This window comes from Hyperolius riggenbachi, chromosome 3, assembly GCF_040937935.1.
Source record: "Hyperolius riggenbachi isolate aHypRig1 chromosome 3, aHypRig1.pri, whole genome shotgun sequence".
NCBI lineage: Eukaryota > Metazoa > Chordata > Amphibia > Anura > Hyperoliidae > Hyperolius > Hyperolius riggenbachi.
Genome location: NC_090648.1, coordinates 407752332 through 407780292, shown reverse-complemented (window position 1 = coordinate 407780292; position 27961 = coordinate 407752332). Strand labels below are relative to the sequence as shown.

General features: G+C 42.3%; 1 protein-coding gene across 1 annotated transcript in view; it reads right to left on the bottom strand.

The window, feature by feature from the left end:
• The window catches only part of TGFBI (transforming growth factor beta induced), a 198124-nt gene that overhangs the window by 95488 nt on the left and 74675 nt on the right, over window positions 1–27961 (bottom strand). The window contains exons 3-7 of the mRNA XM_068277429.1: window positions 23709–23773; window positions 19371–19528; window positions 19073–19237; window positions 17881–18027; window positions 2101–2245 (exon numbers count right to left, since the gene is read on the bottom strand). Coding sequence (XP_068133530.1) covers window positions 2101–2245; window positions 17881–18027; window positions 19073–19237; window positions 19371–19528; window positions 23709–23773 — 680 coding nt within the window. The remainder of the gene's footprint in view (window positions 1–2100; window positions 2246–17880; window positions 18028–19072; window positions 19238–19370; window positions 19529–23708; window positions 23774–27961) is intronic.

Genomic DNA, 27961 nt, shown 5'->3' with positions numbered 1-27961 from the left:
AGTTGTCCCTACGCAGGTCTTGGTCTTTCCACGGCTCAATTTTCAGTGGTAGAGAGTACAGATGGCATTGCTCTCATCTGAGGCAGACACACAAAAAATATTTCCACACCGCTGAGTCCTGGGGAAATGGCACTTTGGTGGTGGCGGCCGACTGAGTGTTAAGTGGGCTGCCAGAATCGGAGCAGGAGGAGGAGGATATGTCACGCTTCTGTGCGGAAGCTGAGAAAGATGAGGTGTTCTGTGTTAAATAGTCAACTACGTCCTGACAATATTGGGGGTTGATGGCACGTGCCTTCTTCTGAACACTGTACTTTGGTCGCGGGCCGCATGAAATCACAATAGCGTGACCTCGCACAGACCTGCCAGGTGGCCTGCCTCTGCCTTTTATTTTGGCCATATTGGGGGGGATGAAGCGAAAGGTATGCACTGACTTGACTAATACAATGTGCAGTCACACAGGTGCAGTTAATGGTGCAGGTATGAACAGAGTGGTATATCACACTGCGTGCACTCACGTAGGTAGGTGGGTGCACTGAACACAACAGGTAGGTATATGCAGTGATGGGTATTACAATGTGCACCTGTCACACACAGGCAGGTACTGGACAGGCACCGTGACACTGTGTGCGCTCACGTAGGTAGGTGGGTGCACTGTGAACAACAGGTAGGTATATGCAGTGATGGGTATTATAATGTGCGCCTATCACACACAGACAGGTACTGGACAGGCACAGTGACACTGCGTGCGCTCATGTAGATAGGTGGGTGCACTGTGAACAACAGGTAGGTATATGCAGTGATGGGTATTATAATGTGCACCTGTCACACACAGACAGGTACCGGACAGGCACAGTGACACTGCGTGCGCTCACATAGGTAGGTGGGTGCACTGAAGCGAACAACAGGTAGTATGCAGTGATGGGTATTACAATGTGCACCTGTCACACACACAGGTAGTCACTGAATGTGCTGGGTCTGGCAGTGGCACACACAGTAGGAATTACCAAGGCTGTCTATGCAACACAAGTGTCTGTGGAACACACACAAATAGAAAAAAAATCACAAGAACAAGATTAGCTCTCAAAAGAGCATTTGAGGGGTGCTTTTTTAGCAAGAAGAATCAGCAAAGAGCAAGCTAACAAGCGTACAAGACCCTAACTAAGCTCTCCCTATAGGTCTCTGCACAGCAGAGCTCCCTTCTCTAATTACTGCAGGCACACAAGTGAGTCCAATGCCTGACGCTGCCTGGCTTTTATAAGGGGGGGGGGGCTCCAGGAGGGAGTGTAGCCTGATTGGCTACAATGTGCCTGCTGACTGTGATGTAGAAGGTCAAAGTTGACCCGAATGATGCACTATGGGGGCAAATCGAACTTCCGGAAAAGTTTACGGTTCTCTGCGAACGCGAACCACCGAAATTCGCCGGGAACCGTTCGCCGGCGAACAGTTCGGGCCATCTCTAGTGGTTGTATCTCTGTGCTTTGAGTCTGTGAGGAGAAAAGCGCAATATGAATGTTATTTGTCTTGTCTCATTAATCAAAGGCTTTGTTTACCTACAGATGCTCACACCATGTAGTTAAAAATAGTAAAAGTAGCATCATCAGTGCTGGTGAATGTGCTGGCAAGGCAGATGCCTGAACTTAGTATCCCAAATCTTGTTGCTATCCAATTTTTTGTCCATGTGAACCAAAGGGCAAAATTCAGAGCAAATTAAACTTTTTTTTTAATTTTAATAGTTTAATAGTTAACGCAGATTTTTTTTTTTAAGTTACTACAGTATTTAAAAGTTTCATAGTTCCTAATAATGTAATCAGATGCATTTTATGTTTTAATGAAAATGCCCTTTACATTTTTCTGCATAGTGATTATTTTAAGTACACACATGGGTAATGTGAGCAGTATGTTTAAATACTTTTTTTTTTCTTTAATTGTGAATGATGATGAATAATTTATGTTTTTTTGATCTAATTACATACCCAATATAAATATGCATTCTAATTCATTCAGCAAGTGCTCTGGTATGAAACGTCACACTGTAAGATGGCAAATAAAAAATAAAAAATCATTTCACTTTCTGCAGAGCATTTTGCACTAGAAGCTTACCTTTCAATGCTTCTGGATCACCAAGGATTCTGTTAAGAGTCTCTGGTGGAACTTTTTCAAAGGCTTCATTGGTAGGAGCAAGAAGTGTGTACTGTTTATCTTCATTCTCCAGCATGTCACTGAGGCCTGACGCAGCGACTGCAGCCTGTGAAATTAACAAAAAAGAATTTTCCAAAGTGAATTAAGCATGGCTTTTGAACTTGGTAATAAAATTGCTTAGCTCTTAAATATGATAGGATTGAAGTGCTTTTAATACATAATACATTACTTAAACCCCTATCGGCATTATATTCTGAATTACAAACACAAAATTCTGAGTTAACTCAACAGAAATGGAAATGATGAATGTTGAGTGGGAAAATCTTTTAAACATTAATAAACAAGCTGTCATATCTTCAAGAGACAGACCCATTGAGCTTCAATGGGTACTAATCATGAAGCTCAAAGTTACACCTATGGAAACTACCTTAAATGTATAGCTTTAATAAGTTATTATTACCAGGCCACATTCTAAAATTTAAATAACTTCGATTGAAATAGTAATTATAAAAACACTGAAATATATGATTGAAGTAGTGTTTCCTTTTAGATCTGAGCATTTTTCTTTTAGCAAATATTGATTTTTAGTTTCTACAGATGTTCATTAAGAATAAATAATTCCTACAATCATTATTTCTTTATGTATGTATTATTTTGTTATGCAAAAATGAAGATTCTATTAAATTCAAATCCAATAGTTCCAGCCAACTTTAAAAGGTTTACATATAGTGCCATATTAGTCCATGCCTTATAACAATCAAGGCCAATTTAGTTTAAAACAGCTGTCCACAGCTTTTAACTGTGTGGCTCTGTAAAATGAATAGGGAATATGCCTGCTCTTCTGTATGCCAGTAGCTCTGGATGTATGCCTGGCTCTTTAGGAACATAAAGGAATGATGTACATATTCACTGAAAACACATGAGTTATGACAGAAATCCTGAAACATAAGAAGAACCAGGAGGAAGGCCATGTCCCACTGGTTGTTTCCTGCAACCCACATCTGGGAATCTTAATAAAGTTTACAAAATAACTTTAAACTATTTTACATAAGGATGACAGACAGACAGATATTCCATGAGCCTCCACTCTTGGCATGTTGACAGCCATCCAATCTAAAACAGCTAATGGTCATGAGTTATTTGAATAGGCCAGAAAAGAATGGAACATCCCTCTGCCGAAAATGTAGAAACCTGCAAACATATCAATTCAACTGACAGAATATCAGTACTAGGTTCACTTTAGGAGTATAAAATATAAGGCAACTTTTCCTGTAGATAAAGTAATTTGGCATACTTTATCGTGTGAGCAAAATGCCCCAAAGGAATTTATGTGGGAGACACAGCAGGACAAACTTTGCATAAGTGTATGAACATGCACAGGTACACTATTAACACACATGCTACTAATCTCCCAGTGCCTGTACATTTTGATTCTCATAGAAACAGTTTAACTACTTAACGACCACGGTCAGCCGATCGGCGGACCTAGGTGTTAAGTGGTTTTACATGGAAACGGCCGCTCGTTCGAGCGGCCTTTCCATGTCAGTTCACGGAGGCTGTCTCCGTGAACTGCCTGCGAGTCTCCGATCGCGGCTCGCAGGCGAAATGTAGAAACGCGGGGAAGAAATCCCCGCTGTTTACAGAGGCACTGTAAAGGAGATCGGCGATCCCCAGTCTCTGATTGGCCGGGGATCACCACATTTTGATAGGCTGAAGCCTATTAGAGGCGGCGCAGGACGGATCTCCGTCCTGCGCCGCCCATAGCCTGCGGGAGAGGGAGGGAAGGATGGGGAGGCTGGGAATCGCTGCGGAGGAGGGCTTTGAAGAGCCCCCCCCCCCCCGCAAGGCACATGTAGCCGGCGGCGATCAGACCCCCCCAGCAGGACATCCCCCTAGTTGGAAAAAAAAGAGGGAAATCTGATCGCCCTGGCTGATTCCTGATCTGTGCTGTGGGCTGGTCCTTAAGTGGTTAAGGGACATATTTACTGTACTAATGGGTTACTTCAAGTCACACAGAGGTAAATAATGTGTATGTAATGTGGGAAACAAAATGTGTACAATGGTTCAAAACTGTAGATAGGGGTTTGAAAAAAGGAATCATTTTTATGCTGATATAGTTACATAGTTATATAGTTAGCTTGTTTGGAAAAAGACATCCATCCATCAAGTCCAAACTAGAGTTGATTTAACACCCAGATATTCGGGCTCGGGTCGGCTCGGCCGAACAAGGTCCAGATGTTAAGGATATTCGGCCGAACACTAAGCCTAATGGAAGTCAATGGGGACCCGAGCATGCCTGCTGGAACGCACGCAGCATGAAGGGAAAGCCATGGCCACAGTCGGCGGGGAAGAGGGATGGACCTCCCCCCTCCCTCACCTCGGGGCTCTCCCCTCTGCGCTCCCCTCCAGCATAAATTGGTGTGTGGGCAGCGGCGGGCAGCGGGCATTGGTGTGTGGGTAGCGGCAGGCAGCGGGCAGATACATACCTTCCGTGCATTCCACAGTGGATACTCCTCGATCTAGTGTCTGATGCAACTAGTGTCTGTCCCCCCTCCCTGCCGACTGTGCCCATGGCTTTCCCTTCATGCTGCGTCCCCTCCAGCCCCCCCAAAAGAGGCCCCCGAACACCGCGGCCGAGCACCATGCGGTGCTCGGTTGAGCTCGAGCCGAACCCGAACACCCCGTATTTGAGGAATAATGAATAGTGGCGAACACTGTTCGATCAACACTAGTCGAAACAGAAAAAAAATAAAATAAAAACACCATGCTGAACCCGCACATATCCCAGATTCATAGGGGATTCTCAGCAAGGCTTTTATTCTTTATAAAGATATTCCCTAAAAAGCATTTAAACAGTGATGCTGGCAAGCTTCCCTGCTCCCTACACAGTTTTTTGGCGGTTGGACAGAGCAACTGGCATTCACTAAGTGCTTTTGAAAATAAATGAATCCCTGAAAATCCCCCCATGAAGAGATGGACTAGTCCAAAACCTGTCGCTTCTGTCAGATTTCTATTACCTACTATAAGCGACAGCAACATAGGAGTAATTTATGGCTCATTTTACGCTGGAAAAAACGTACTGCTTATTTGTTTATGTTTGCACATATTTTACATTTTACAATTTTTCATCATAGTGCCCCTTTAAGTACCAGCGGTCTCTGGTCCTACCAGCGGTCTCTGCCCCCTTAAGGACCAGAGACCGCTGGTATAGAAACGGCGGAATCCCGACGAATCGCCGCACATAACCACTGCAATCGCTATCAACGCCGCACGTCTGGACCATGGGCCACCCACTCTGCCATCTCTATGATGGCAAAAGTTCCTGTGAGCCGGTCAAGAGCCGTTTTCATTGGCTCCTGACCCTGTATTTCAATGTAAGCCACTGGGAGTTGCTTACATTGAATGACAGGGCCAGGAGCCAATGAAATCGGCTCCTGACCCGCTCGCAGGGCTCTGCCGTCAGTGAGTAAGAGGCGAGAGACAGCGGGGATTAAGTGGCGAGATCGGCAAGAGCAATGGAAACAGCAGATGCGTGCAGTGGCGGCTAATTGAAATCTACGCCCTGCCAGCCAGGTGACCACCAAAACAGGGTGTAGATTTCAATTAGCTTGCTCCTAAAGTAGTTAAAGAAAACCAGAGGTGAATAAAAAGCCTGTTTTTACTTACCCGGGGCTTCCTCCAGCCCCATAAGCATGAATCCGTCCCTCGCCGTCCTCACACGTGCCTCCCGCAGTCTGTCCGGAATCTTCCTTTCAGCCACAATCAAACACCGGTGGACGGCTCAGTCTGGCTCAGTCTGACTGAGTGACGTCAGCTGGGGCCTTCTGTGCTTGCACAGAAGGTCCGCACATGCACAGAAGGCCCCCTGCTTACATCACACAGCTGCTTACAAGAACAGATTGCAGCTGAATGGCGGCGCTGAGGAGGACATCAAGGGACGCATCCATGCATATGGGGCTGGAGGAAGCGCCGGGTAAGTAAAAAACATGCTTTTTATTTATCTCTGGGTCACTTTAATCTTTTTCTTTTAAGTTAGCCAGAAAATTGTATCATCCTGATTCAAAACTTCCTGCATAGTCACTCAGCTGAAGTGATATATTATGGGGGCTTTCTTTTTCCATATTCAATTTATATTGAGATTTTTACAGACACAGAAAATATTTTGTAAAATAATTTGTATTTCAATTTACAATCAGATGAGTAACAATTCGGATAAACAAGTAAAAATGCATGCTTGGCTCATTGATAATTACTGTATATAATTGAATTGTTAGGTATCCCATCAATTGTTCATCAAGGCCACTCAGGGCTGAACACTTGGGGCTTGATTCACTAAGACAAATAGCATGCCTTATCAAAGTTAGCATGCCTTATCAGAGTAGCATAGCAAGCTCTATGAACCCGCAGGGGCTCAGGGCAGGACAAGTGGAGCTCTTGTCATTGCCAATTAGCAGGCATAAATTCACTATGCTACTCTGATGAGGCATATTAACTTTGATAAGGCATGCTATTTGTCTTAGTAAATCAAGCCCTTGGTGAGAGTGCAGAAGAGATTCTCTAGAATGCCAGATCATTGACTTCAGAGATATATTTAGATGCATGCATAACAATCTTAACTAAGAGTTTGTAAAAGTATTAACTAACAAGAATAAACTAAACATAACTAAAGGGAGATGTAGTGTATTCCCAAAACCTATAAGTCTACCATTGCAGGGTTGTCTGAAGTTGTTTTGATACTCACAAAATTTTCTTAATGTGTGCCGAGTAACAAGAGCTGCTTATATGTTATAATAACATAGTCAGAGGATCTGAGGTCTGGAGGGGCGCCCCAAAGACTTTCATGGTACCTAGGTTGGAATTTGGGACTATCGCTAAGTATCTAATGCACTTGCACTATACAGTGCCCTGGAAAACCAAAATGGAACGCATAGCTAGTACACTCCCTTCCTCTGTGAGAAGGATTCCAGCGTAAGCCGATCCGAGCTATCGCGAGAACTGCAAGGAGTCGGATGAGTGACGTCACACCCGGAAGAACTCACGGAGGAACATTGCCTGATCGCGAGGCACTGCGCTGGTCCCGGCGGACGCGCCGTCTTGGCTACATTCCGCATATCGGCGGAGGCCAGCACGATAGACGGCACTACCACCCGGAAGGAGTAGTTAATATGGAGTAACATTGAAGAACTGACGCCGATAATCTAAGGTGACAACGATTGCCTTGTCCTAAGCTGAATAGCTGTTTATTCCTTTTTTTACATGCACAGTTTGATTGTATCCCTTTGGAAAAGTGACATTGGTTTCTGTATTCGGTTTTTATTCACAGGATCCTTCTAGAACTTGGCAATATATGTGCATGCACACTTTTTTATACAATTTTTTCATTTTATCTCCCCCCCCCCCTTTTTTTGTCAGAGCACCGCATAACTCCCATGTGTGTATGTTGTGTGGTCTGTATGTGAGATAGGGGTTGAGGAATCCATATCGTTTTAGATGAATTTTTCTTAAATGCATTTTGAATATATATAGAAAAATAAAATTATGAGAATATAATCACCTGCGCTCCTTTACTTTTGAAATAACCATAGTCAGAGGATGTCAATTATGGGGGCCTTCTTGCTCACATGAAACTGAATACATACAGATGAGTCCCCGTCACCCAGAATTCAGGCAACTGGAATTCTCCACTAACTAGCATGTCTGAAGAAGGATAACGGGGACTATAGTTTTGGGTCTTTTGGGAGGCTTTTGGAGGCATTTTAAATATTAACTGAGCCTCCTCCAGTGATTACTGGCAGCCTCCCCATACCTCCCCACGGGCTTCTATTGGCTCCGGTGCAGTCCACGGAAGTCGGTGGGTCAGGTGACACGCCAACTTGTGCTCATAGAGGATGCCAGTAAGCCATTAGGAAGTAGTGGGAGGCTACCAGATATTGCTGGAGGCTTAGTAAGTATTTGAAGGGCTTTTTTAGACGGTTGCTCATGCAATCGGCAAGCACACGTATCCGGCATCAGGCGATCCCCGCCACTGCAGGGTACTGGGGTCTGTGCTGTAATTGCAAATACCCTTTGTTTTAAGAGGTCAAATTTGCATTTTACATATTTTGTTTTTAGCACAGGGGATTCCTTACTGAAGGGCTATTAAAATTATGATTGTCAACACTATTTGAGTCCTTCTTCTATAGTAAAAATATTGTTAAAACATACTTTTGATATTGCAATTTTTCTCCTCAATTCCTGTTTGATTTGCTTTTATTCTTTGTAGAGGTGTGATAATATTGAGGAGTTCAATTCATTGATTAATATGTAGGAAAGTGACAAAGAAAGTCATAAGGCTGAAACAGAAAATGTAATCTGCCTGGCTATGCTGTGTGTGACAGATGTTATTATTCACAGGAATCACTAAAAAGAATGGCAAGTCCTCTGAAGAGGAACACAGCTCACATGTGTTTGGGTTTTGACTGTTTATTGAGATGTCAGCCTGAGATTATTTTTCTAAGATTGACTTTACTGTTATGGTACTGTAGTTCTGCAGAACAATACAGACGTGTATGAACTTGTGTTCATAATGTCTGCTGCTGATTCATACTGGTGGGATGCCTTTAATGATGAAATACAGTAAAACATTAAGACTTAACGTCACCTAACAGAATAATTATTAGCCAGGAGATATTCAAGAACTTGGCAATCGTGAATTGCTAGGAAAAAAAATATTTTAGCTGCGGTAGAGGTACTCATGCATGAACTAATAGGAATTCATTTAAAAACTATCACATACAAAAGTTATGCTTTAGTCAAAAACCTAATTCCGCAAATGGTACATGCTTGCACAGCTAGAGCTCTCTCTCTACTCCGTCAGGTGTGGCCCAGCAATGCCGGAGAGCATGTTCACTGTTCAATTGTAATGTAAAAAAAAATGTAACACCCCCCCCCCCCCCATTCTAACAGTATAGTTGCTGATGAAAAGATAGCCATTAAATAACTAGCACCGCTGTCAGAACACACTCATGAACTTTATCCTTGCAGGTAGGTTAATTTTCAGATTTTGCCAGTAAACAAGATTGCAGTATTGTTTAATTAGAGATGGTGGTGACTTCTACAGCAATAGGCAGCAAGGTGAGAGGACACTGCGATCTAGTAAACTGTTGTTTTTTTTGTTTTTTTTTCTAGGTATGCAGTATATGGAACATTTTACATAGAGAAAAGGGTGTAGGCAGCGCTTCCAAATACAGAAGGCTGCACCTGAATTGATTAAGCTGCAGAGAAGTGCAGAGCTCCAATGGACCATATTACACAACATGCATTCAAACAGGTACAGCAATGGAGGGCGTTAGCTTCAGCAAATAATATGTGCACAAATCATTTCCTACTAGACTTCCCCCCGGCGTTGACGTGCCCCCTCGGGGAAGACCTACCACTAACCTGACATTAAAAGCATAACTTACCTGGTGCGACTTATCATACAATGGTATACACATCTCTTCAAGACCGACAAACAAAAATGACAGCGCTCACAGGCTGCAACTGGCTTATAAACCATCAAGGGGCGTGTACAGACCCCCAGGGGCTAAATACACGCCTTGAATCCAAATCAGATGCAAAATTATGCAAATTTAATTTATGTGCTAGTCCCTAATCTAAAATTTGAATGCAGATTGGATGCAGGCTACCACAAGTATACTTAGAACATTTTACATAGAGAAAAGGGTGTAGGCAGCGCTTCCAAATACAGAAGGCTGCACCTGAATTGATTAAGCTGCAGAGAAGTGCAGAGCTCCAATGGACCATATTACACAACATGCATTCAAACAGGTACAGCAATGGAGGGCGTTAGCTTCAGCAAATAATATGTGCACAAATCATTTCCTACTAGACTTCCCCCCGGCGTTGACGTGCCCCCTCGGGGAAGACCTACCACTAACCTGACATTAAAAGCATAACTTACCTGGTGCGACTTATCATACAATGGTATACACATCTCTTCAAGACCGACAAACAAAAATGACAGCGCTCACAGGCTGCAACTGGCTTATAAACCATCAAGGGGCGTGTACAGACCCCCAGGGGCTAAATACACGCCTTGAATCCAAATCAGATGCAAAATTATGCAAATTTAATTTATGTGCTAGTCCCTAATCTAAAATTTGAATGCAGATTGGATGCAGGCTACCACAAGTATACTTAGAACATTTTACATAGAGAAAAGGGTGTAGGCAGCGCTTCCAAATACAGAAGGCTGCACCTGAATTGATTAAGCTGCAGAGAAGTGCAGAGCTCCAATGGACCATATTACACAACATGCATTCAAACAGGTACAGCAATGGAGGGCGTTAGCTTCAGCAAATAATATGTGCACAAATCATTTCCTACTAGACTTCCCCCCGGCGTTGACGTGCCCCCTCGGGGAAGACCTACCACTAACCTGACATTAAAAGCATAACTTACCTGGTGCGACTTATCATACAATGGTATACACATCTCTTCAAGACCGACAAACAAAAATGACAGCGCTCACAGGCTGCAACTGGCTTATAAACCATCAAGGGGCGTGTACAGACCCCCAGGGGCTAAATACACGCCTTGAATCCAAATCAGATGCAAAATTATGCAAATTTAATTTATGTGCTAGTCCCTAATCTAAAATTTGAATGCAGATTGGATGCAGGCTACCACAAGTATACTTAGAACATTTTACATAGAGAAAAGGGTGTAGGCAGCGCTTCCAAATACAGAAGGCTGCACCTGAATTGATTAAGCTGCAGAGAAGTGCAGAGCTCCAATGGACCATATTACACAACATGCATTCAAACAGGTACAGCAATGGAGGGCGTTAGCTTCAGCAAATAATATGTGCACAAATCATTTCCTACTAGACTTCCCCCCGGCGTTGACGTGCCCCCTCGGGGAAGACCTACCACTAACCTGACATTAAAAGCATAACTTACCTGGTGCGACTTATCATACAATGGTATACACATCTCTTCAAGACCGACAAACAAAAATGACAGCGCTCACAGGCTGCAACTGGCTTATAAACCATCAAGGGGCGTGTACAGACCCCCAGGGGCTAAATACACGCCTTGAATCCAAATCAGATGCAAAATTATGCAAATTTAATTTATGTGCTAGTCCCTAATCTAAAATTTGAATGCAGATTGGATGCAGGCTACCACAAGTATACTTAGAACATTTTACATAGAGAAAAGGGTGTAGGCAGCGCTTCCAAATACAGAAGGCTGCACCTGAATTGATTAAGCTGCAGAGAAGTGCAGAGCTCCAATGGACCATATTACACAACATGCATTCAAACAGGTACAGCAATGGAGGGCGTTAGCTTCAGCAAATAATATGTGCACAAATCATTTCCTACTAGACTTCCCCCCGGCGTTGACGTGCCCCCTCGGGGAAGACCTACCACTAACCTGACATTAAAAGCATAACTTACCTGGTGCGACTTATCATACAATGGTATACACATCTCTTCAAGACCGACAAACAAAAATGACAGCGCTCACAGGCTGCAACTGGCTTATAAACCATCAAGGGGCGTGTACAGACCCCCAGGGGCTAAATACACGCCTTGAATCCAAATCAGATGCAAAATTATGCAAATTTAATTTATGTGCTAGTCCCTAATCTAAAATTTGAATGCAGATTGGATGCAGGCTACCACAAGTATACTTAGAACATTTTACATAGAGAAAAGGGTGTAGGCAGCGCTTCCAAATACAGAAGGCTGCACCTGAATTGATTAAGCTGCAGAGAAGTGCAGAGCTCCAATGGACCATATTACACAACATGCATTCAAACAGGTACAGCAATGGAGGGCGTTAGCTTCAGCAAATAATATGTGCACAAATCATTTCCTACTAGACTTCCCCCCGGCGTTGACGTGCCCCCTCGGGGAAGACCTACCACTAACCTGACATTAAAAGCATAACTTACCTGGTGCGACTTATCATACAATGGTATACACATCTCTTCAAGACCGACAAACAAAAATGACAGCGCTCACAGGCTGCAACTGGCTTATAAACCATCAAGGGGCGTGTACAGACCCCCAGGGGCTAAATACACGCCTTGAATCCAAATCAGATGCAAAATTATGCATCCCTGGGGGTCTGTACACGCCCCTTGATGGTTTATAAGCCAGTTGCAGCCTGTGAGCGCTGTCATTTTTGTTTGTCGGTCTTGAAGAGATGTGTATACCATTGTATGATAAGTCGCACCAGGTAAGTTATGCTTTTAATGTCAGGTTAGTGGTAGGTCTTCCCCGAGGGGGCACGTCAACGCCGGGGGGAAGTCTAGTAGGAAATGATTTGTGCACATATTATTTGCTGAAGCTAACGCCCTCCATTGCTGTACCTGTTTGAATGCATGTTGTGTAATATGGTCCATTGGAGCTCTGCACTTCTCTGCAGCTTAATCAATTCAGGTGCAGCCTTCTGTATTTGGAAGCGCTGCCTACACCCTTTTCTCTATGTAAAATGTTCTAAGTATACTTGTGGTAGCCTGCATCCAATCTGCATTCAAATTTTAGATTAGGGACTAGCACATAACTTAATTTTGCATCTGATTTGGATTCAAGGCGTGTATTTAGCCCCTGGGGGTCTGTACACGCCCCTTGATGGTTTATAAGCCAGTTGCAGCCTGTGAGCGCTGTCATTTTTGTTTGTCGGTCTTGAAGAGATGTGTATACCATTGTATGATAAGTCGCACCAGGTAAGTTATGCTTTTAATGTCAGGTTAGTGGTAGGTCTTCCCCGAGGGGGCACGTCAACGCCGGCAGGAAGTCTAGTAGGAAATGATTTGTGCACATATTATTTGCTGAAGCTAACGCCCTCCATTGCTGTACCTGTTTGAATGCATGTTGTGTAATATGGTCCATTGGAGCTCTGCACTTCTCTGCAGCTTAATCAATTCAGGTGCAGCCTTCTGTATTTGGAAGCGCTGCCTACACCCTTTTCTCTATGTAAAATGTTCTAAGTATACTTGTGGTAGCCTGCATCCAATCTGCATTCAAATTTTAGATTAGGGACTAGCACATAACTTAATTTTGCATCTGATTTGGATTCAAGGCGTGTATTTAGCCCCTGGGGGTCTGTACACGCCCCTTGATGGTTTATAAGCCAGTTGCAGCCTGTGAGCGCTGTCATTTTTGTTTGTCGGTCTTGAAGAGATGTGTATACCATTGTATGATAAGTCGCACCAGGTAAGTTATGCTTTTAATGTCAGGTTAGTGGTAGGTCTTCCCCGAGGGGGCACGTCAACGCCGGGGGGAAGTCTAGTAGGAAATGATTTGTGCACATATTATTTGCTGAAGCTAACGCCCTCCATTGCTGTACCTGTTTGAATGCTTGTTGTGTAATATGGTCCATTGGAGCTCTGCACTTCTCTGCAGCTTAATCAATTCAGGTGCAGCCTTCTGTATTTGGAAGCGCTGCCTACACCCTTTTCTCTATGTAAAATGTTCTAAGTATACTTGTGGTAGCCTGCATCCAATCTGCATTCAAATTTTAGATTAGGGACTAGCACATAAATTAAATTTGCATAATTTTGCATCTGATTTGGATTCAAGGCGTGTATTTAGCCCCTGGGGGTCTGTACACGCCCCTTGATGGTTTATAAGCCAGTTGCAGCCTGTGAGCGCTGTCATTTTTGTTTGTCGGTCTTGAAGAGATGTGTATACCATTGTATGATAAGTCGCACCAGGTAAGTTATGCTTTTAATGTCAGGTTAGTGGTAGGTCTTCCCCGAGGGGGCACGTCAACGCCGGGGGGAAGTCAAGTAGGAAATGATTTGTGCACATATTATTTGCTGAAGCTAACGCCCTCCATTGCTGTACCTGTTTGAATGCATGTTGTGTAATATGGTCCATTGGAGCTCTGCACTTCTCTGCAGCTTAATCAATTCAGGTGCAGCCTTCTGTATTTGGAAGCGCTGCCTACACCCTTTTCTCTATGTAAAATGTTCTAAGTATACTTGTGGTAGCCTGCATCCAATCTGCATTCAAATTTTAGATTAGGGACTAGCACATAAATTAAATTTGCATAATTTTGCATCTGATTTGGATTCAAGGCGTGTATTTAGCCCCTGGGGGTCTGTACACGCCCCTTGATGGTTTATAAGCCAGTTGCAGCCTGTGAGCGCTGTCATTTTTGTTTGTCGGTCTTGAAGAGATGTGTATACCATTGTATGATAAGTCGCACCAGGTAAGTTATGCTTTTAATGTCAGGTTAGTGGTAGGTCTTCCCCGAGGGGGCACGTCAACGCCGGGGGGAAGTCTAGTAGGAAATGATTTGTGCACATATTATTTGCTGAAGCTAACGCCCTCCATTGCTGTACCTGTTTGAATGCATGTTGTGTAATATGGTCCATTGGAGCTCTGCACTTCTCTGCAGCTTAATCAATTCAGGTGCAGCCTTCTGTATTTGGAAGCGCTGCCTACACCCTTTTCTCTATGTAAAATGTTCTAAGTATACTTGTGGTAGCCTGCATCCAATCTGCATTCAAATTTTAGATTAGGGACTAGCACATAAATTAAATTTGCATAATTTTGCATCTGATTTGGATTCAAGGCGTGTATTTAGCCCCTGGGGGTCTGTACACGCCCCTTGATGGTTTATAAGCCAGTTGCAGCCTGTGAGCGCTGTCATTTTTGTTTGTCGGTCTTGAAGAGATGTGTATACCATTGTATGATAAGTCGCACCAGGTAAGTTATGCTTTTAATGTCAGGTTAGTGGTAGGTCTTCCCCGAGGGGGCACGTCAACGCCGGGGGGAAGTCTAGTAGGAAATGATTTGTGCACATATTATTTGCTGAAGCTAACGCCCTCCATTGCTGTACCTGTTTGAATGCATGTTGTGTAATATGGTCCATTGGAGCTCTGCACTTCTCTGCAGCTTAATCAATTCAGGTGCAGCCTTCTGTATTTGGAAGCGCTGCCTACACCCTTTTCTCTATGTAAAATGTTCTAAGTATACTTGTGGTAGCCTGCATCCAATCTGCATTCAAATTTTAGATTAGGGACTAGCACATAAATTAAATTTGCATAATTTTGCATCTGATTTGGATTCAAGGCGTGTATTTAGCCCCTGGGGGTCTGTACACGCCCCTTGATGGTTTATAAGCCAGTTGCAGCCTGTGAGCGCTGTCATTTTTGTTTGTCGGTCTTGAAGAGATGTGTATACCATTGTATGATAAGTCGCACCAGGTAAGTTATGCTTTTAATGTCAGGTTAGTGGTAGGTCTTCCCCGAGGGGGCACGTCAACGCCGGGGGGAAGTCTAGTAGGAAATGATTTGTGCACATATTATTTGCTGAAGCTAACGCCCTCCATTGCTGTACCTGTTTGAATGCATGTTGTGTAATATGGTCCATTGGAGCTCTGCACTTCTCTGCAGCTTAATCAATTCAGGTGCAGCCTTCTGTATTTGGAAGCGCTGCCTACACCCTTTTCTCTATGTAAAATGTTCTAAGTATACTTGTGGTAGCCTGCATCCAATCTGCATTCAAATTTTAGATTAGGGACTAGCACATAAATTAAATTTGCATAATTTTGCATCTGATTTGGATTCAAGGCGTGTATTTAGCCCCTGGGGGTCTGTACACGCCCCTTGATGGTTTATAAGCCAGTTGCAGCCTGTGAGCGCTGTCATTTTTGTTTGTCGGTCTTGAAGAGATGTGTATACCATTGTATGATAAGTCGCACCAGGTAAGTTATGCTTTTAATGTCAGGTTAGTGGTAGGTCTTCCCCGAGGGGGCACGTCAACGCCGGGGGGAAGTCTAGTAGGAAATGATTTGTGCACATATTATTTGCTGAAGCTAACGCCCTCCATTGCTGTACCTGTTTGAATGCATGTTGTGTAATATGGTCCATTGGAGCTCTGCACTTCTCTGCAGCTTAATCAATTCAGGTGCAGCCTTCTGTATTTGGAAGCGCTGCCTACACCCTTTTCTCTATGTAAAATGTTCTAAGTATACTTGTGGTAGCCTGCATCCAATCTGCATTCAAATTTTAGATTAGGGACTAGCACATAAATTAAATTTGCATAATTTTGCATCTGATTTGGATTCAAGGCGTGTATTTAGCCCCTGGGGGTCTGTACACGCCCCTTGATGGTTTATAAGCCAGTTGCAGCCTGTGAGCGCTGTCATTTTTGTTTGTCAGTATATGGAACATGTAGAATACTTAGCAGATAGGTTCAGGGGACTTCTAGTTTATTTCAGGTTTTCTTTCACTAATAGTCATCAGAACTGACTGGAAGAAAGATAGTCCAGATTATTATTTTATGTAGACGAGTTAAGGTGACTTAACTGAATAGAAATATTTGCTACGGAACAGATGAAGAATTTTTTAGTTTTGGTCTTAATACCAAAACTAACTTAAAGGGAATATGAAGTAAAAATTAACTTATGATATAATGAATTCTATGTGTAGTACAACTAAGAAATAGAACATAATTAGCAAAAGATATGAGTCTCATATTTTTTCCAGTACAGAAAGAGTTCAGAAACTTTAGTTGTTATCTATGCAAAAGAGCTTTTCTGAGCTCTCCGACCAAACTTGGTTAGCTACAGTGCTATTTTCTGAAGCACTTATACATCAGAGAAACGGTGAAAGACAATTTCAAATAAGATTTTACTGCAGGGAAGTTCAAAGGGTCATTAGCTTTGCTCGGTTTCATAGTTTGAAATAGAGACTGTAGTTTGTAAACTGCAAATATTAGAGATGATGCAATGTTCCAAAAAAAAAAAAACCCGATATAACTCAAAATAAAAATATGAGACTCTTTTCTTTGCTACTAATGTTCTATTTATTAGCTGTACTACACATACAATTCATTGTATCATACGTTTTTCCCTTTATTGTCATTTGAAATTGTCCTTGACTGAAAAATGTAATGTACAGTCCTACCATGGTTAACCTAATAGACCAAGAATGTTGCAAACTAGTCAAGGTTTACAATCCTGATTAAACAAAGGATGAAGGACACATGCTAGATAGTGGCAGTGGGGGTTAGGTTACTGGTTGCAAATGTTAGCCATAGGTGGGGTGGTAGGATACAGCCACAGACATCTCTTATAGGATCTAGAAGCTTTTGTTCACTTATTAAGGATTCATGTGGGCATTCTGAATGCCAGCATCTTGAGACAAGCGGTGCCAGATGAGGAACTTGTATGCCCAAACTGCTTGAGAGAGAAAATGAGTGTTAAAGATGGGGAGAAAGGGAAGAATATTGGAATTCAAAGTGCGACTAGAGAACTGCCAAAGTAAAAAAGGAAGGAAACCACAGAAGACCAATCGTAGAGATGGGGAAGAACTTAAGGTAGGTTGCAGCAGATGGCTTGATGGACTGTATATGGATTGCAGGTTAAAAGTGTACAGCCCTGGCCTAATCAGTTATAAAAACATCTGATAACTTATGCATACCTTGACCACTGGTACACTGAATTGTAAACTCTGTTGGGGCTTTCATTGGATATAGTGTGGTCATTTGTAAAAACTGTACTGAAATAAACAATAATTCCAACTACAGCATGAGTATTCATACTAATAAATATTCTTGAATGCCTCCCCCTCAAAAAAAAACACATTGGCATGGTATTAAGTATTGCTATCCCCCGAACCATTCTGCAATAAATAAACATTTTCCATAGCACATTTACTTTTACTCTCACTACATCATAAAGACATTTCTACAATAAAAATCTTTTCCAATATGGGAATTAGGAAACTGCTTACTCGTAAAGTCTCCAGACTTTCCTCAGTTTCAACTACTTGGCCAATGTTGTTTGTGACAGCTGTGATTACTTTATCGATCACGTGGACAACCCCATTCGTTGCATGATGGTCAGCCTTTATAAGCCTGGCACAGTTTACTGTAACAATCTTTGAAAGAGAAAAAAAGAATACATATTATACATAGAGTACAGCATACATGGAAATGTGCGTCTCTAGTGTGCTACTAAGTGCAGACATATTCAAGGTGGTGGGCATGGATTGCACACTGGTGTTACATTTTTGAGATCCAGGACTTTACACCATCTGTTGTGGACATTGGAAATAATAATCATAAGGTTTTCTATGCTTCCAGCTGCTCTATTTCCACTTCTCTCCTCTGCTAAGCCCTACATTGGCTCCCTGTCTGCTGCAGGATCAGTTTAAGATTCTGTGCCTGGTGTACAAATCTGTACAATACCTGCCCAACCAACAGCTCTGAGCTCATCCACAGATATATACCTGCCCGCCCCCTCTGGTCCTCCAATGATCTCCGCCTGACCTCCCCACGCATTTCTTACTCCAATGCATGCCTAAAAGTCTTCTCAAGAGCCACCCCTACCCTATGGAACTCCCTCCCACCCTGCCGACTCGCCCCTTCCTTCAACACCCTCAAGCAAGCCCTCGAAACACATTTCATTAAAATGGCCTACCCCCCCCCCCCCCCCCAATCTACCACACTTTAACTCTCTCAGCTAAGCATCTTTCCTACAGCTCTACCTTAGTATGTGTCCCTACCCCACCCTTTAGATTGTAAACCTTTGGCAGGCTCCCTCCCTACCTTAGTGTGTCCTCCTTGATCTTGCAACCCCAACTATGACACCCTTCCCATAAACTAACTCAGACTTGAATTGCTTGGTCTTTCAAAAATCACATGATCATGCATCCTATACCCTGTTTGCATGAACAACCTTGTGTTATGTTGTATAACCATTTGCTACCTCTCTGTCACCCCTTGTTTACATTGTATGTATTCCTATTTATTGCCCAGCTCTGCGTAATATGTTGGGACTTTATAAATACAAAAAATAATAATAAGAAGAAAGGTTTTAAATGAACTATTACGTGGCATTTTCAATATATATGATATATGTGGATTGTGGCTCTTATTTAGTTTTTGCCAATCAATGCAGATGTTGCAATTATGGATACTTACACCGTTGGGATAGTGGTGCACATGTATGTCAAGGTTTTGGTACATTGATGGTACAGTAATTCCATGCTTCAGCTCATCTGTGAGAAGGCGTCTGTCCACCATATGATATCGCAGTGCATTAAGAAGCTCAATGTTAACATTGCTCACTAGAGCGTCTAATATTTCCTGTAAGACATCATGCAGAGATAAACATGTGAAACAAAAGACAAAATCTGTTCCATGTTTTTAGCTATTTACTGCTTTCATGCTCATTTCAACATTAACGACAATCATCTTAAAGGGCGGTTTTCATACTTACAGCTGGCAATGCGGCCCATGCCTCATTACTCGGTGCAAAAATAGTGAAGCTTCCAGGGCCCTCAATTTCAGGTCTTAAGTTGGCTCTGTCTGAATATAATTGTGTCGTAGCTGCTCCTACTACCCCCAGGGTTTCATAAATATTTGAAAGTGGAAGCGCTGTTGACGACATAAAAGCTTATGAAATATTAGATAGAATGACAATTTCACCCTTTCGCTTAAATCTAATGCTTGTTTATGAACTCTAATCATTCCTTCCTTACCTCAAGGTTCTTGGTTTGCATATAAACTACTTATGAAAATAAACAGACAAGTTATTTTACATTTGGCTCGCTGCAACTAGCAAGCTTTGATTCTAATATCAACACTGGTTCAGGGAGTTATGCACAGAATGAATAGGACTAACTTTGCATTTCAACTAAATTTAGGATTAAAATAAAGTACCTTGACATGCTAAGTACCATAACATACATACTGAAATATGAGGTTTACCTGATGCATTTTTAAGCATATTTTCACAAACTAATGTATTCATGAATGTGTATACTGAACACTGAAGACCCCAGAGCATACATCAAGCCTTGGATAGAGAACAGACAACAAAAATCATGTTTGATCTAAATGTTAAATTAATTCAGAGGGAATCAATTTATCTCCTATATGAATGTGCCAATAGAAAGAAAAACGAATTCACTTTAATTATGTTTCTGTCAGTAGCCCTCCACTGAAGAGAATGAATAGCATTATTTTCTTGCAGAACTTGATTAAATGAAATGGGAAGGATTGAAGAATTTACAGACAAGGTTGTATTTCAATGATGTGCCCAAAGGCAATATATGTAGCCGTTCTTATACAACTGCAAAGTCTTAGGCCTCAGCTGTACCAAAACATTACATACATTTAGCAGGCAGATAAAATAAGTACGGTAAATAATATAATTGTATACAGTAAATAGGACAAAACAATATAATGAAAATGAAGGAATGGGTAGTTTGCCTCCCGTAAAATATCTGACTGTATAGTCACATTATTGCAGGCAGGTTACACAGACCACTGCTGTAGGCTTCTGTGTATAAATCAAATTCCCCACAAATGTGATGTGGTTTTCTACATGCAACAGAACTGAACATGCTGCAATGGAAATGCTCCTTATGTTTACAGGTTCTTACTGCAGAATACCAGTTAAGGCTCACAATAGCAAAAGAGAGTGGTTTTGTATGTCTTGGATCACTCAGTATTTGAAGTAGAAACTTTGTTTGACATTCAATGGCTCAACAGAGACATTTATTTTCCAAAACATTTTAGTTGCTACAAGCTGAATAATTTGCATTTCATTAAGTAACATTTTCATAGAAACTGAAAACAACTCAACTCACAGTAGCTTGCTACCCTCAGTTGTATGGCCAGGTCTAGTTTAATTTACCCTCTAATAATGACACATTCAATGTATTCACCTTAAGAAGGCCTACTAACCAGTGTATCAGCAATGACATTTTTATCTAAGCATTTCAGTAACTAACCTAAACATTTTGGGCAATGTCTATTCATGTAGGTAAATATATACAGTGCTAATTTCATATTTACCAAAAGCATTAATGTTGAATTAGTAACACTTACAATCCACATATTGACTGTGGCATAGCAATAGGAGATGCCTGAGGCTATCTCCCTTGGACCAGAGGGACCCACCAGGGGCTTTTCTTCTAATCTGTATTAATTCTTTATTGGTGCTATGCTGGCAATTATCAGCTCTGTATGGCACCTATACAATTCCTTTTTTTTTCCGCCTAGGAGATAATTTTTCATCTTCTGTTTAGAATACATTTTCAGCAAACTGCAATTGAAAAAGTACTATAAAGTTGGTAAAAAGTACAGTACTGTCAAAATTACCATGAGTATTTTCTTGTTTGTTGGTGGGTATCATAGACATCTTAATTTGCATTTAATGTTCAAGTTGTAGATTTTGGAAGTTTATAAACAGTATCTCACAAGAGTGTTCCAACAAAAAGTTAGGTGTAGTCAATTTGGTAAGATACTGTAATTCTACAATGAAATTTTAAATTAATCAAATGTAGACAGTAGTGAGGTACAATAATAACCCTTTTTGTTTTGCCATAGGTATTACACTTTCACAAAGATTAAAATATTTGAAAAAGTCCTGGGGTATAAGAAAAGAGTTATAGGAGATCATTTTTGTTTTCTCTTTATACTAACTCTTCAGCATTTTACAGCTGAAAAAGTACCCAAGAGTTGGTAAAAAGTTACTATTATTATTTTGAGTATTTTCTTGCTTGCTGGTGGCTTAAAAGACATTTTACAACAAGTTGTGCAAATATCACCTAGGAGAAAACTAAGGAGAAAAAGTGAATTGCATATGGGCCAATGTGTTCCAATATCTCAATATTTTCACTCACCCAGAGCTGCTGGTCTTAGTAGATTACATTGGATTTCCCACAGTAGTATATAAAGTGAAACATGTTATTTTTTAATCCTTTTCTGCCGGACTGTATTCCAAAATCGCAAAGTAACTATCATAACAATTTTGTTGGAAGGATGTAACTTGGGGGTCAATTAAAAAAAACCTCTCTGGTGCAATCAACATTTATTTTAACTCTTTTAAGGATTTTGCTGCCTTTAGTTTATTTATATCTAGATTCCCCACTGTTGATGGGTGTGGAGTTCTGTGGAGTGGTGTCAGGAATGCTGATTTTATTTCTGCATTCCACAAATATGAACATATTTTACACCATGGAAAACTAGTGAGTGGTGTTTAATCACAATGCATCGACTCGCAAGTGTGATAAACCTCACACTGATTTTTTTTTTTTATTTGTCTATGCAGTAATCTGCAGCATCCAAAGCTAATTTGTGCACAGAGCACATAACCTTACTGCAATGTTTTTGTGTTAAGCCCATAATTGATTAATGGTAGGTTAGAAAGACAATCCAATGTTATCATCAACTGCCTCATTTTAAGTAACCTTGGAGTAATCAGTCCATTAAGTTCGATGTATACAAAATCTTTGCAGGTCTTTTTTTTTTTTTACAATTATTTTACTTTTTATACTGCTGAAAATAGGTAAAATTGTAATACTATTTAGTAAGCAGAGTACCAAAAAATTACCTTTTTGGTATTGAGAATTGAGAAGTGAATCCCTATCTCAAAAATATCAAGCAAAACCAGCTGGAGAACTGCATGCTGCTATTTCAGATAGGGGTGTTTCAGGGGGTGACACTAGGGGTAGGGAGGTATTATACTGGCAAACTTGCTATGGTGGTGCAAAGGATAACTGTACTGAACACACTTGCTATGGAGGGAGAGATTGTTATAATGGCAACTCCGCAATTGGGGAATGCGATTAGATGTTTTCTTTGTGGGAAGGGAGTTGGGGGTGTTACACTGCCCACACCTGTTATGGGGCTTGGGTATGCTGGCCTCACTTGTATTTAGTAGGAGGTGGAAAGAAGTAGTTATACTGCCCACTGTTGTGGGGGGAGGTAAAGAGGGGTTATGTAGCCACAGTTACTATCCTAAGGCATGGTGGTGGTGGGGTTATGTTGGCATCATTGTTTACTGAAAGTGAGAAATGGTGGTAGCAAATAACAATTGAATGAAGGAAAGAAATAGTGGCCACATTTGTTCTGGGGAAGGAAATAAAGAGATACCTAAGAATCCCCCATGACAAGATGAACTAATCTAAAACCTGACAGAGCTGTTAGATTTCGCTGCCTTCTGTAAGTGACAGTGACATAGGAAAAAAGTAATTTATAATGCTTTTTACTCTTGTATGTATGTATTTTAAAGTTGACATTATTTTTTTAGATAGTTTTCCTTTAAAGAGACACTGAAGCGAAAAAAAAATTATAATATTATGATTTGTATGTGTAGTACAGCTAAGAAATAAAACATTAAGATCATATACATCAGTCTAATTGTTTCCAGTACAGGAAGAGTTGAGAAACTCCAGTTGTTATCTCTATGCAAACAAGCCATTAAGCTCTCTGACTAAGTTAGTCGTGGAGAGGGCTGTTATCTGACTTTTATTATCTCAACTGTTCCTGGACTGTTTACTTTTCCTCTGCTAGAGGAGAGGTCATTACTTCACAGACTGCTCTGAAAGAATCATTTTGAATGCTGAGTGTTGTGTAATCTGCACATATTATAGAATAATGCAATGTTAGAAAAAACACTATATACCTGAAAATAAAAGTATGAGAATATTTTCTTTGCTGCTAATCTTCTAGTAATTATTCATAGTACACAACCAATTCATTATATCATATTTTTTTTTGCTTCAGTGTCTCTTTAAGATGGTGAAAAGAGAAACAAATAATTTACCTGCAGGACATCCCTTCTCTCCTGGTACCTTTTCATATCCAGGGCAACATTCATAGCTGATTACCCTATAAAAACAAAATATGATCAGAAAAAGAAGTTAAAAAACAGCTGAGGAAAAAAAAAAGACATGTTTGATTTGTTGGCAATGCTAAGGGTAGGAACACACTAGGCAGAATTGCATATTTTCACTTATCACTTTAACTGTCATCAATTTCTATTAAACTAATCAAGCACAGCATTAACAACACTGACAGGCAAATTGGATAGCAACGATTGTCTGGTCATGACAGCAACCATCAAGGGATTACATTTGCATTATTATTTAACATTCAATTCTTGAAGATGATGTGTCGGTAAGAAAAATGGCCAGTCACAAGGATCTAAGTGATGCTGACAAGTGCTGAATTATGATTGCTAATTGGCTAGGTCAGAGCATGTCCAGGTAGAGTGTTCCTCATATGCAATGGTCAGTACCTAAAAGTGGTCCAAGGAAGTACTACTAGTCATTTGACAATGGGGTCATGGGCAGCTCATTGATGAGCATTTGATGAGGATGGGTAGCAAAAGCAAGCCAGTCTCATTTGATTCCACAAAAGAGGTACTTTAGCACAAATTCTTGAACAACATAGGGCTAGCCAAGATGTTAGAACTAGGGTTGATCGGAAGAGGCAAATTATGAGTTCCAAAGTTTCATGTTTCCCAAGCATATTTTAATGGCGACAATTTCTGCAGTTAATAGCAAAGCCTCCATACATGCTATGGTCACCAAACCAAATATATGTTAGTATATGTAAGAGTGATCAGTAGAAGCATGGTGAAGAAAAAAATGTGAAAAGACCATATAGTTTTTGAGATAATCAGTTTTAAAGTTTAGTAGGAAACGAACCCATGAAAGGACACTTTGGAACAAGAATTTTCGGAAAACCATGGCCTAAATAAAATGGCCACCGGGTAATCCCCAGTCCTGCTTGGTGTCCTCCTTGTTCTGCATTAGTGGAACCCAGAAGTGTCCGTTAGATTGTCTGCCTTGAGACATTGCCACCAGCAGAGCCCAGATTCACCAGGATGGCATTGGTGTTGTTCCTTGAATTCTTTATCACCTCTCGTACTATCCTCCTGGCCAGCACAGGTGTCACTTATGACTTCCAACTAAGTTCTCTGAGATTTTCCACAGTGCAGAACATCTTATTTTTTAAAATAATCCTTTGCACTGTAGCCATTGGAACCGGAAAACGTTTAGAAATAGCCTTGTAGCCCTTTCCTAACTTGTGAGCAGCCACAATGTGCAGCCGCTGGTCCTCACTAGAGATGGCCTGAACGGTTCGCTGGCGAACGGTTCCAGGCGAACTTCTGGGGGTTTGCGATCGCGGAGAACCGCAAACTTTACTGGGAGTTCAATTTGCCCCCATAGTGCACAATTAGGGTCAACTTTGACCCTCTACATCACAGTCAGCAGGCACATTGTAGCCTATCAGGCTACACTCCCTCCTGGAGCCACTCACCCCTTATGAAAGGCAGGCATCGCCGGCCATTTTACTCACTCATGTGCCTGCAGTAAATAGAGAAGGTAAAGCTGCTGCAGACTCTCTCATAGGGAAAGATTAGTTAGGCTCTTGTAGGCTTCTTAGCTTGCTCCTTGCTGATTCTTATTGCTAAAATAGCACCCCACAACAGCTCTTTCGAGAGTTAATCTTGTTCTTGTGATCTTTTTTTTTCTGTGTGTCCCACTGACACTTGTGTTGCATAGACAGCCTTGATAATTCATACTGTGTGTGCCACTGCCAGGCCCAGCACATTCAGTGACTGTTTGTGTGACAGGTGCACATTACCCATTACTGCATATACCTACCTACCTGTTGTTCACAGTGCACCCATCTACCTACGTGAGTTAAGCGCACACAGTGTCACTGTGCCTGTCCGCTACCTGTCTGTGTGTGACAGGTGCACATTGTAATACCAATCACTGCATATACCTCATATACCTACCTGTTGTGTTCAGTGCACCACCTCATCACTGCATATACCTACCTGTTGTGTTCAGTGCACCAACATACCTACGTGAGTGCACGCAGTGTGATATACCACTCCTTGCATACATGTTAACTGCACCTGTGTTACTGCACATTGTATTAGTCAAGTCAGTGCATACCTTTTACTTCATCCCCCCCGATATGGACAAAACTGACAAAACAGGTAGAGACAGAGGTAGAGGCAGACCCAGAGGAAGGCCACCCAGAGGTCTGTGTGAGGTCGTGCTGATGCGATTTCGTTCGGTCCTGGACCAAAGTACAGTGCTCAGAAAAAGGCACATCCCATCAACTCCCAAGATTGTCTGGACGTGGTTGACTATTTAACACAGAAGACCTCATCATCCGCAGCCATGAGTGCTACTCCAAGTACCACATCCGCTACATTTGACAGCACGCAGGAGTTATTTGGTGGGGAAATCACTGATGCACAGCCATTATTGTTACAACCAGATGAAGGTGCTAAGCAGAGGAGCGGTTCCTGCTCCTCTGCCCACATCAGCCAGGTGTCCGTGAAGGAAATCTTTGAGCGGAAGAAGCCAATTTCTGCCAGTCACCCCCTTGCCCAGTGTCTGACAGATGGCTTGGCGGAACTGTTAGCTCGCCAGCTGTTACCATACCAGCTGGTGGACTCTGATGCCTTCCGTAAATTAGTGGCACCGCAGAGGAAGATACCAGGCCGCAATTATTTCTCTAAAAAGGCGATACCCAAACTGTACCGTGAAGTGGAGAGGCAAGTTGTGTCATCTCTGGCACACAATGTTGGGTCAAGGGTCCACCTGACCACGGATGCCTAGTCTGCCAAGCACGGTCAGGGCCGCTACATTACTTACACAGCTCATTGGGTCAACCTGGTGACTGATGGCAAGTAGGGAGTACGTGGCTTAGAATTTGGGAAAGCTGACACATGTACCCTGCATGGCACATGTGCTGAATCTAGTCATTCAAAGATTTCTGTCAAAGTACCCAGGCTTAGAAGACGTCCTGAAGCAGGCCAGGAAGTTTTGTGTAAATTTCAGGCGGTCTTACACGGCCATAGCACGCTTTGCGGATATTCAGTGGAGTAACAACTTGCCGGTGAGACGCTTGATATGTGATAGCCCGACTCGCTGGAATTTGACCCTGGTCATGTTCTCTCGCCTGCTAGAACAGGAGAAAGCCATCACCCAGTGCCTGTACAATTACAGTAAAAGGACACAATCTGGGGAGATGGGGATGTTCTGGCCCAACAACTGGACACTCATGCGAAATGCATGCAGGCTTATGCGGCTGTTTGAGGAGGTGACCAACCTGGTGAGTCGCAGTGAAGGCACCATCAGCGCCTTGATCCCATACGCTTACTTCCTGAGTGTGCCGTGCGTAGAGTGGTGGATCAAGCTGTGGAGGAGCGTGAAGAGGAACAGTTACGGAAGGAACATTTGTGGGAGCAATTTTCAACAGAACCAGATGTTTCCTCAACACCTGCGGCAGCACAGAGGGAGGAGGAGGAGGAAGAGTCATGTGGGGAAGAGGAGACAGACTCGGATGATGAGGAAGGTGTTTCTTTGGAGGAGGAGGAGGTGGCAGAAGAACAACCGCAGCAGGCGTTGCAGGGGGCTTGTGCTGCTCGACGTTTCCATGGTATTGTTCGTGGCTGGGGGGAGGAGGAGGACTTACCTGACGTCACTGAGAAAGGGCAAGAGGAGATGGATAGTACGTCTGGATCCAACTTTGTGCAGATGGCGTCTTTCATGCTGTCCAGCCTGTTGAGGGACCCCATATAAAAAAACTCAAGGGTAATGAGCTGTACTGGGTGGCAACGCTACTAGACCCTCAGTATAGGCACAAAGTGGCGGACACGTTACCAACTCAGCAGAAGGCAGAAAGGATGCAGCACATGCAGAACAAGCTGGCAACTATGCGTTTAAGGGTGATGTCTCAGCACAACGCAATAAAGGTACCACTGCCAGTAATCCTACCATGTCCACGCAGGCAAGGACAGGGTGCTCCAGCGATCTCATCGTGATGTCGGACATGTGGACATTCTTTAGTCCAACGCGTCGACTTAGCGCTTCCGGATTCACCCTCCACAAACGCCTGGACCAGCAGGTAGCTGACTACCTGGCCTTAAGTGTGGATGTAGACACTGTGAGCAGCAATGAACCCTTGGACTACTGGGTGCGCAGGCTTGACCTGTGGCCAGAGCTGTCCCAATTTGCCATCCAACTTCTGTCTTGCCCCTCCTCA